This window comes from Osmerus eperlanus, chromosome 12, assembly GCF_963692335.1.
Source record: "Osmerus eperlanus chromosome 12, fOsmEpe2.1, whole genome shotgun sequence".
Taxonomy (NCBI): domain Eukaryota; kingdom Metazoa; phylum Chordata; class Actinopteri; order Osmeriformes; family Osmeridae; genus Osmerus; species Osmerus eperlanus.
In genome coordinates this window covers 4,057,658-4,069,285 of record NC_085029.1, presented here as the reverse complement: position 1 = coordinate 4,069,285, position 11,628 = coordinate 4,057,658, and the positions used below count along the sequence as shown (strand labels likewise).

The window sequence follows — 11,628 nt, the reverse complement described above, 5'->3', positions numbered from 1 at the left end:
AGCACACACATGGTGTACTTTTCTCTGTTCCTTTGTGATGCAACATTCAAGTACCATACAAAGTCAAATACATTTCAACACCTAACTGCACCTTCTCTTTCTGCATGAAATACTGTATCTTAAATATATCCAGATACATGTGCTAGTTATACTACATTCATTTAAGAACTCTGAAATCCAAACAAACATTCATGCACTTAAACTTTATAAAAAATATCATTTCTGAAGAAGGGTCATTTCAGGTTTCAAATCAATTTTATTACAGACAAATGCAAAAGGGCAACATGGCGTTGAACTTTTTTATATACAAACTGTATATGTCAACACTTAATAAGGCAACAACAGATGTTAAGGGTGTTAACGCGTTTGTGTGTGTGTATGCATGCAGTTGTTTGTCTCCGGGAAAGATCAAATCAAATCAAATGTATTTGTATAGCCCTTTTTACACGCAAGCATGTCACAGAGGGCTTCACATATGCCCATAGAACTGCCCCTCAACCAACCTAAACCCTCAAGGAAGACAAGGAAAAACTCCCAAAAAACTCTCAACAGGAGAAAAAAAAAAAAAAAAATGGAAGAAACCTTGGGAGGAGCAATTCAGAGAGGGATCCCCTCCTCCAGAGACGGTTGGTGGGAGAGAGGAGCAGAACACAGGCTAAACATAGTCATACAGTGTCGATGGGTTTTTAAAACACCAAAATCCATTATTCAACTTTATAGATGTAGGACAGGACCGGGAGACTCGCGACCAGGTCCAGCGTTGGCTGACCGACGACCAGGCAGGTGCTGACAACTCAAACCCCCCACACCACAAGGGATGTGTGTGGGGGGGGACAGAGAGAGGAGAGCAGGGATTAGAGAATGCCAGGAGCAGCTAACAGTTACAGTCATAATAGAATGAGATCCCCACCGGTCAAGTGTGGACTGGTGCAGCAATTTAACAGAGCAAAAAAGGGGAATTTGATGCAACCCCACACACCAAGACAGCGACAGCCCCCCTCATTTGAAACATGAAATCTGTTCCAGGGGAAGAGAACTCTAAAATAAGTTATACTTAAAGAATAAGGATGGAAACAACCCGTCCCCCGTTGCCTCCAACTAGTAACATACTTACCTTTAACAGTCGTAGAATTGACTAAACAATAACGTTTTTAACCTAATATTAAACGTCGAAACAGTATCAGACTCCCTAATTGAGACGGGTAGTTTATTCCAGAGAAGAGGCGCTCTATATGAGAACGCCCTACCTCCAGCTGTTTTTTTCTTAATTTTGGGAACCACCAGATAGCCGGCATCTTGAGATCTAAGTGTCCTTGCGGGGCAATAGGGTGTAAAGAATATATTGTGCTTATTAAAGTTATGCATTGTGCTTATTAAAGTTATGAACTTAGAAGTGTGCTCAGGCTTAAACATTGTGTCTCACACTGGGTGTGGGAAGCAGGCTGTTCTTTGTGTCTCTATCTCTTCATTTTTAGAAACAACCTTGAAACCGGGTGGAGACGGCACCCGAGCAGGTGGGACGCGTAGGAAAGAACAACTCCGATGCACGAGAGAACAAGCTCAACCCTTTTTTGATACTTGTGTTTCAATTGCACTGTATAAATATATGCTGGGGAGGGACAGATAGCCAGTTGGACTTCGTGAACCAGCCCAAACTCTGTTGCGGGTAGGGAAACTTAGACAACCCCAGAGCTCTGTACTTGTTGATTTCCAACTGCTGCATTAAAGCTGATATTATCGGACCTCTGCGACTCCAGACCACTCTTTCTAGAACACAGATTTGTGTCATTGAATACCATCATTACATATTGGAATAGACACATAGAATAAGAATCCTTCAAATGGTGACCCCGACGCTGAAAAGAGGGAGTCCAGAGGGTTCCGGCCCGACCGACAGATCGGGAGAGAGACCCATACACCGGTACGAGGAGGCAGACGTAATCGTCAGAGGCGCCTCAACATTTAAAAAAAAGGTAAGCAGACACCTGTTAATTCAAAGTACTGCTATTCGGAACTGAGAACCAAATTTAGACGATTACTATGTTTCATCGTACCTAGTCAAACCAACAGTGGTGGGAAATCAACCGTTTTTGTGTTTTGTCCTTGTCCAAGGGGAGGTTAGAGTCCTTTCCAGGGGTTAGAGTCCCTAAACTCGTTGTCCTTGTCCAAGGGGAGGTTAGAGTCCTTTCCAGGGGTTAGAGTCCCTAAACTCGTTGTCCTTGTCCAAGGGGAGGTTAGAGTCCTTTCCAGGGGTTAGAGTCCCTAAACTCGTTGTCTTTGTCTTTTTCACTGTCTATTTGTGTGGAGTCGGGTTGAGCTGAACGGTATTTTAAACAGATCTGTCGTTCTTTAAAAAATAAAATAAAAAATAAAAAGATCCACTAGGTGTCCTCCAAGGACCGTAATTGCCTTCGGTGCAAAGTCTAACAAGTTTTTAAATTGTGAAATCACTCACTTTTATCAATCTCGTGCTTTTTTCTTTGACCAAGAAGTTACAGAAATCCCGAGGAGAGTTGGAGAAAGGTGGGGGCTAAAAGAGTCCTGTTACTTGAGATCTTACAAAGGTGATCCCAGAGGGTATAGTTCTGCATAATTATGTGAGTATTAATGCTGATAGATGTGTTCGTTTAGATGAATCCCAAGTTTGGTGGTTAACAAATGCGTGATCAACATTTGTTATAATTCCTAGCCAAACAGGGAGGGTTTTTTTTTAAAGCCTTTCCGACCAGAACTTGGATTTATAGGCGGAAAATCTGTGATGTGTGAGGGTATTCAGTTAAAATGCAGAAATTGAACCCCTGGTTTATAAATTGGTTCTAATACAATTGGAAGAGTTATACTAGAGCAAACCAGCTGTGTTGGTCAAAGAATGGTTTGAGGAAATGTATGTGAAAAATTATGAGGAAGCAATTGGAAAGGTATATGGGATAACATTTTAAGTCAAAATAGTAAAATCTAGGGTTTTTAAGAGTTTTGATAAAGGTATTAGATGTAATTTGGTTAAAAATGAGAAAGAGAAAATAACTAAATGTACTTTTATTTGGAGTTTAATTGTAATTTGGTTTTAAGTTTTATTTGAGAGTTTTATCAAAGCCTGGCATACTGTTTGGGATAAACAGTTAGGCTGTGATAATGTTGTATTGATAAATGGTATTAGTGCATGAAGAGGAATATTATAACATTCAGTTCTGAAATAATTTGGGAAGACTCATCAAGTCTGATAAATTGTGGTTATGATGGTTTAAGCTAATTGGCTCGTTTTGAACTGCAGCAAAACGAGTTATGAAGTTATACCTATCTGACCTTTATAGAAAATATATTTGGGAAAAATGTTTGGTTAATAGCTACATTAAGAACATTATTTGGTCTATATTTCATTTAAGACGCATACAGATTCTGGTTTGGCATAATGAAAATTGCTTTTATCATATCTTTGATAAAAAGAGCTGTGATTTGGTAAAATAGAGAATCTAAAACAATATTGGTCTTAAACTTAACTGTTTTAACAGACAGAAAAGGTTTTTTGGAGTGAAAGAAATTAGACTACCAGTTGATTTTCTAAAGAAGGGAACAAAGAAATTGTCATTTCTAGGCATGACTAATAGTGGGGGCTCGTCCTGCTAAATTCTGTTCCAGATGAAGCAGTAAACCAAAGAGTGGAGGAGTCAAACGAGGAGATTGGGTATTGATTAAAGTTATCAATGAAAGGAGGGATCTTATGAGAACTTATATCCTGTCTAATTTCTGGTTTTTCTATTTGTTTCGAATTTAGTTTATTTTATTGCAATTCTAAAAGCTTGGCTAAAGTTGTATGTATGTGGTGAAGGGGGCCTGTGAGCATGTCCAGGTCTGCCGTGGATACATGGATGTCGAATGTCCACTCTGGAGTGACGGTGGGTTTTCCCCTATAACATCATTAGGGTTTTCCCACTGTGTCCAGTGTGTCCACACCACTTGGCTATAACGCTGCATAGTCTCATCATTATTGTATGTCAACATTGTGTAATCGGTAATGGGATATTTTTTGAATTTGGGTTTGTTGTCACACCCTATAAGGGTGTGAAAGGAGGGATTTATTTGAACTTTAAAAATATCCACTTTAAATCCTGAAATGGGTTCTTGATTTCAATATCTGTGTTTAATCATTGGTGTTCGACTGTTTGCATCTCATTTGACTCAGTTACTGCTTGATCATGGGAGATAAGGTGATGCTGGGACTGTAACTCTTTTCTGCTTCAGGACGAGTCAGACCGGCGGGTCTGACTACCTAACCCCTGTTCTAAGGCCCCATTCCCTTGAAGACCCTGTCCCACCTGCCCCAATACATCATCAGATGTTCGGGGAAGCCTGTTGTACATTTATGGACATGACCATTCAAGGTCATCGAGAGAACCTTGCACGCCCTAAGGGTGCTGGGGAAAGGAAGTACGTGGTACCACTGGAGCATGTGTTGTGCTGCTCCAGAATCCAGCCGTACGTTGCAGGAGTTGGTGGAGAAGGGCCAGTGAACCTTTTGCTATTGCTACGAAGAGAGTCCAGAAAAGAGGGTTACGACTAGGTCAAGAGTGATACTGCTTGACCACACTAGAATTGTACTGGACTAAGTAGGTTTCCGCTATTTTACTTAAGAGTGTGCTATATCAATATCAACATGATTGTTGCTGTATCCCATGTATCAGGTCCCTGTGTAACAGGATCATTGTCTCGGCTGAGGAGAACCCGACGAAGGGGTTCCAAATGCCATTGCTGGGGCTGGCTGACCAGGACGAGGAGGCGGTGGTTGGTCCGGGCTATGTTGATTGATCTCTGGTGTTTTCAGAGATCAAAAGAGGGATTAAAGAATATATTGTGCTTATTAAAGTTATGCATTGTGCTTATTAAAGTTATGAACTTAGAAGTGTGCTCAGGCTTAAACATTGGGTCTCACACTGAGTGTGGGAAGCAGGCTGTTCTTTGTGTCTCTATCTCTTCATTTTTAGAAACAACCTTGAAACCGGGTGGAGACGGCACCCGAGCAGGTGGGACGCGTAGGCAAGAACAACTCCCTGATGCACGAGAGAACAAGGTCAACCCTTTTTTGATACTTGTGTTTCAATTGCACTGTATAAATATATGCTGGGGAGGGACAGATAGCCAGTTGGACTTCGTGAACCAGCCCAAACTCTGTTGCGGGTAGGGAAACTTAGACAACCCCAGAGCTCTGTACTTGTTGATTTCCAACTGCTGCATTAAAGCTGATATTATCGGACCTCTGCGACTCCAGACCACTCTTTCTAGAACACAGATTTGTGTCATTGAATACCATCATTACATATTGGAATAGACACATAGAATAAGAATCCTTCAGGTGCAAGGAGACCGGAGAGGTACAGTGGTGCCAATCCATGCAGAGATTTGTAGGTTAGTAGTAGAACTTTGAAGTCAGCTTTGGCTTGGATAGGGAGCCAGTGTAGAGAGACAAGAGTAGATGTTATGTGATCAAACTTTCTTGTTCTGGTCAATAGTCTAGCAGCAGCATTTTGCACCCGCTGTAAATATTTTAGGTGGGTAATTGGGAGGCCAGAGAACAACACATTGCAATAGTTCAATCGGGACGTAACAAATGCATGTATTAGTTTTTCGGCATCATCCTTTGAGAGAAATTTTCGTATTTTGGCAATATTACGTAGATGGAAAAATGCAGTTCTAGTAATTTGCTTAATATGGTACTCAAACGAAAGGTCTGGGTCCATTGTGACTCCTAAATTTTTTACTAGCTGGCTTTGAGAGACTTTGACGCCGTCTAGGTCTAAGGTCAGATTGGAAAAATTATTTCTATATTTTTTAGGACCGAAAATTTGAACCTCGGTAAGAGGAAGTTATCTTTTCATAGGTTTACAGTTGAGTAAGATGGATCAGATGCATAAGAGCATCCTGGAAGGGCGTATATGTATTGTTTATTACATTGTCATACATGACTGTCATGTCTGGAAACTGTTCTTCAAAGTGTCTCTCCACTTGGGCTTGCTCTTCTGCATTTCCAAACGGGTAGATGCCAAATGTTGAGGATCTGGTCAATGACGATCTGGTGTCTGCCTCATAAAGATCCGCTGCTGATGAGGCACAGGGTAGGAGATCCTCTGTGACCTTCTTGACACAGCCATGTGGTGCCAAAATGTTTGGAACTCCTCTGCCTGGTGTGAAACTCTTATTATTTCATTGTTATACACTTTTTATTTATAACAATTCAATCGTGATTCACAAATGCACATCTTGAAATGGTGGTATGGATTTAGAATCACATCCTTGAATATTGAAGTAATATATTGTATGTAACTGCATGCATTGTATATTCATTGGAGCAATGTAGTTAATTACTTGAGCTTTAAATGACTGCTTGCATAATTTTCCTCATAATGTTAAAGGTTGACATGAACTGATGTGAGAAGACTGCATTAAAATACCTGGAATTCTATGGGCATTCCATGAGTCCACAACTCTGTTGATCCCAATGCTGGCAATCTGACATGTCAGATTAGAAACACAGAACCTCACAGTACTGTCTTCCATGTTGATCCGCTCTTGGTCAAGTAGATTGACTAAAGCTGTCTTTATTGGGTAGTTGACCCTGTTGTTCATTTCAGGCCAAATCCGCTCAATTCTGTGATTCTGTAGATCAAGAAGAAAGAAATATGTAGTATCCCTGACATTTGAATAATTTGAGAATATACTGTAAACAAACTATTTTTGCAGATTGTTTTCCAAAACTGATTGAACATCTGCAGCAATGTAATGCAATTATTTTCCAAAGTGCCTTTTGTACATTAATTAAAGTAATTAAATACCAACATTCCAATTTGACAAACAAGAATTGTTGAGTTTATTTGTATTAAGTACTGGTATGACACTGATGAATTCCATGTCTCTGTATGTGTGTGGGGGTTTCTGGAATGGCAGCTCATTCATCACATGTACTGGTGAGTTATTTACTCATGGCATCAACCTACCCTTGTTGATTTGGTTTGTAGGTAAGGTGCTCTGTCCAGGTTGTTTCTGTAACCTGACAGTTGTTGTTGGATAAATAGAGTCAGGTAAAACTCTTTCCCGTGGTCTACCCTTACTTGATCCCACATTCCATATTCCAAAACCGCTGGTCTGTTAAAACAAATATTCAACACAAAGAGCACAAACACCATTTTTTTTTTAAACATTCATGACAACAAATAATTGTTTAAGATACCACTAATAGTTATATATGTGTATTAAATACAAATTGAAAATGTATACAACATCAATAACTGCTTACCTGTAAACATTCTCATAAATTATGAGGTTATTTTTCACAGGCATGGTTGAATGACCAACAATCTTAGAAGTCAAGCCATCAATGGCTAAGACATGTGTGGCCCCAAACATCACCAACTTTTCATTCTGGTCCATGTGAAGCTTGTGTCCCATGTATTCAGCATGGTAGGGAAATGGGTTTAAGTTCCGTGCCCCCTAAAACAACCATATTTATTTAGATTGAAGCATAACCATTTTCTGTAAAGAAAAAACATTTGCATCAGCACATGTGGGATAACAATTAAGGCCCTTTGGGCAAAATACTTACATGACAACGTGCTTTGGTTGCTGGACTGATCTTAGCGCAGCCCCAACTCGACCCTCAGACGCATGAATACCCTTGGTGGTCAGGTACCCAGTCATCATTTTACGTCCAAATGTGGGTCCGGTCTGTTGTGACATAGTGACAAACACACCAATAGACATTAGACAGAAGCCTTCTTTATGTGACCTTTTTCATGATGGACACACTACCTGGTGCTTAAAGACCCTAGAAGTAATTTGTTTCAATACATTTATGCAAAATTGATGTGTATGTATATGACAGATGTAAAAATATGAACATATATAAATATGTTTAGAAATATGTATATTGAAATACAACTTTATATATGTTTAGATTTTTTATTGAATGTGAAGTAAATATTTATATCACCACTATATATTAATTTAGTTCTGTGGTTCATGACACAGAGAAACATACTTCTTGTGTACCCACCTCCTGTATACCTTTGGCCACTGCCAATTCCAAATGAGTGGCCGACACAACTCCTTTTAAAAAGTTATTGTCAGCACAAAACCGCTTTATGTTGTCTATAGAACACCCTCTTTGGACACCAGTGGAAGTCAGGAATGACGACATTTCTTTGTATGTCTTCCCTTGCATCTTCATTTCTTTAATAACCTCGCGGGTTCAAGTGTTGGTGAATTCATTGCAGGCTTCAATATTTTGCCGTTATCTATGGTTCATAGGTAGGCCTATTTGAGGTACGTTCAGAGCCTGGTACGTCGAGTCTAGTGCCACATGAACTTCCTGTATGTAGTCTACGTAACCGGTCGCCTGTTCAAAGCTAACTTAATGTGTTAATTATTATTATTGTTTTATAGCTGCAGATCTAAGATCAGATTCCCAGCCCAAAATATGATTCTTAAACATTCAGTAGAAACGCTGTACTGACACAGGGTCTGCTAAAAATGTACTTCAACCATGGTTCTCCCGCTCAATAGGTTTTTAATTAAATCTTTTAAACATTGAAAAAAAAAAAAAACAATTAAGGTAGCCTACTATTGGATTAATTTAATGTATATGTGTACTGAAATAAAACAGTGTATGAAGTTACCGAACGTGCCCCCTCAACATTATTCTCTGATTATAGTTAGAACTCCAACACGTGACGAATCTGACCACGCAACACTGGAAAGAACTCACCATCACCATCGTCAACGTGCAACAAAAAAGTTAGGCTAGCTACCTTTATAAAAAAGAGTAATATGGATACATATATCCTCTACCGTGGCAGCAAAAGGCTGACAAAAGGAGGACATGCAGGTCGAGAAGATCACCCGCATATTTCAGGTATTTTGTTAAATCATAAGATTTTGAATTAAGGGGCAGTTGCTAGCTAAGTTAGCTAGCAACTAGCTTAGTTAGCTAACTAACCTCTAATTTCAGCGTGGGCTCGGGTGTCAGAAATAACTGCTAGCTAGTTTAGTAATTATACATCGTGGTTGGTCCAACCCAGCCCACTGCTCTTTCAGAAAAATATGTCCACACTGTTGTTAAAGAAAGTAGCCTATAAAGAATAGTAAATGTTTTTTTTACCCATGAAGTATGTATAGAACATACGCTTCTGTTTTGCAACCGTTTGGTAGCTAGTCACGTGTTTAGTAGCTACAGTACACTATCGTGCTGCCCCAGCTTTGTAGTTACTATAACAAAATGTGCTTCTTTATTAGGTCACAGGTAGCAGTCTTTACTTGACTGACGACCCAGCTAACACATGACGTTGCGGCAACGTTGCCAGTAAGTGCTCAGTTGGTAACCCGCGACGTTACCTTAACGTTGTGGCAACGTCGTAGCAACGTTATAAAGGGAATGTTGCCAGTTGGTCCCATGGACAACGTTGCCACGACGTCGTACCTTGGTCGGCTGGTTACGTTATTTTTAGACCCGTGGACAACGTTGCCGCGACGTCGTACCTTAGTCGGCTGGTTACGTTATTTTTTGGTCCCCTGGACAACGTTGCCGCGACGTTGTACCTTGGTCGGCTGGTTACGTTATTTTTAGACCCGTGGGCAACGTTGCCGCGACGTTGTACCTTGGTCGGCTGGTTACGTTATTTTTTGGTCCCATGGACAACGTTGCCGCAACGTCGTACCTTGGTCGGCTGGTTACGTTATTTTTAGACCCGTGGGCAACGTTGCCGCGACGTTGTACCTTGGTCGGCTGGTTACGTTATTTTTTGGTCGCATGGACAACTTTGCCGCAACGTCGTACCTTGGTCGGCTGGTTACCTTATTTTTAGACCCGTGGACAACGTTGCCGCGACGTCGTACCTTGGTCGGCTGGTTACATTATTTTTTGGTCCCGTGGACAACGTTGCCGTGACGTTGTACTTTGGTCGGCTGGATACATTAATTTTGGTACCATGGGTTAAGTTGCGGTTAAGTCGCTCTTTGGTCGCAGGACAACGGATCTCGAGTGCAATATAGTGGTTTATCCAGAGATGGAGAGATCACACTGGACTGCTCTCAGTTCTGACACCTTTGCAATGTATAGTCTACATGAATTTCAATCACACACAATATTAAATGTTGCACCCAGCACGTATAAATGTAGACAATGCATGTAATTCATGTGCAGCTCAGCCCCAGCATGTCATTGGTCATCAATTTTCTCATATGCAGAAACATAGCTTTAATAAATAAAAGACTGAATTTGGAATATAATTTAGTCTTTCATTCTTTACTATAAACATGTACAAAAGCAATCAATGTGTGATGTATAACATGATTAAGCAAACATTATTTGTATAGCACACCAAACTGTATGACACACAAATTTGTGTCATACAAATTTGCAAATTTGTGCTCCAATAATTTTTGTGATACAAAATTGTTAAATGTGACCAAAAGGTAAGTGACTCTTAAGAGTTTCATTTCCAAAGACAAGTAATCACAGAATATTACAATTCTTCCTTAGCAAACCTTCCCCTCAGTCTGCCCCTGAGCAACAACTTTGCGCATGCCCATTTCAACGCATCGCTGAAACTGGGGTTTCAGAAGAGATTTTGTAGGGGTTCACCGTCGTGTACGCATTGGATTTCAACTGGAAATTAGCTACTTCAAAGGTGAGTTTCTTTACAGAAATAGTTTAAATATATAAACATATTTTCAGAAATTGGATGGGGCATGCTAATACGTATATGTTTGAAATTTAGGCCATTTAGCCTGTTTATGTGCTATCAGATTCACATTGTTTACGTTAGGATTTCGCTACAGTAACTACAGTACAGTAGAGGTTAAACCCTCCAGAAAGTTATGTTGAAATACTGAAAATGCATAGGCCTACATGTTATCAAAGTTTAGCGTCTCACAAATCACCCACAAAAGAATCAGTGAAAATAAATGTTCAGAACTGTTAAAAAAAACTTGTCCCAAAATAGTTTATTTAGCCCGGAATTTTCAAAGACTGTGGAGCTAGCGTGGCTGATCACGTTTTAATCAGTCGGCCATGGCATGCACAGCAATGGCGTCTATAAAAGTATCACGTCACTCATTTTTCCAATTTGTACATGCCATCTGTTTTTGGATAAGTTTATTCGTTTTAATCTTTAGATGCGTGAGTTCTAAATATTTCCGACGCTTCCACCAGTTATTTTTCCAAAACTGCAGCTAGGTAGCTTTAATTAGCTTCCGTTACCTAGCAACCTAGCATAATACTCGTAGCAATGCTACCACCTGCTAGTGTTACTTGTTAGCCTACTATTTGTAAATTTTGAAGCCTTACTATAGCGTTTGTCATATAGTTTTTGTCTATCGGAAAACAGTCGGTTGGAATGTTCAGAATCACACATGTGCGACGCTACGATGTGGGGCCCTGCTTTCGAACGGTCACATACGTGCAATGCTACTCTTTTAATATCAATATGCTATAACTATGTACATAAACTACATTCCATTATCATTTCTGTACAGATTATCCTACCACCGTCACACGGCCTTGCACTGTGTCCCTGGGAAATGATGGTAAAGTAATGAATGACCGTTTAAAACAGTGACAATAATTGATATGAGCCATGGCAA

At 40.0% G+C, this 11,628-nt stretch overlaps 1 protein-coding gene across 1 annotated transcript; it reads right to left on the bottom strand.

The window, feature by feature from the left end:
- Positions 1 to 242: 242 nt before the first annotated feature.
- On the bottom strand, positions 243 to 8,761 carry LOC134031631 (uncharacterized). Its single transcript, XM_062475338.1, has 5 exons — positions 8,753 to 8,761; positions 7,286 to 7,479; positions 6,987 to 7,134; positions 6,444 to 6,648; positions 243 to 6,173 (listed from the first exon to the last, which is right to left on the bottom strand). The coding sequence occupies exons 1-5, from the start codon at positions 8,759 to 8,761 to the stop codon at positions 5,875 to 5,877; spliced, it is 855 nt and encodes a 284-aa protein (XP_062331322.1). The 3' UTR covers positions 243 to 5,874.
- Between the last annotated feature and the right edge of the window lie 2,867 nt (positions 8,762 to 11,628).

Bases quoted from the DNA above. Each gene is read 5' to 3' on its own strand.
- LOC134031631 (XM_062475338.1), bottom strand. The intron at 6,649-6,986 runs GTAGGTTGATGC...CTTGATCTACAG, and splicing joins TACAAACCAAATCAACAAGG to AATCACAGAATTGAGCGGAT. The intron at 6,174-6,443 runs GTATTTTAATGC...GTTTCACACCAG, and splicing joins GAATGCCCATAGAATTCCAG to GCAGAGGAGTTCCAAACATT.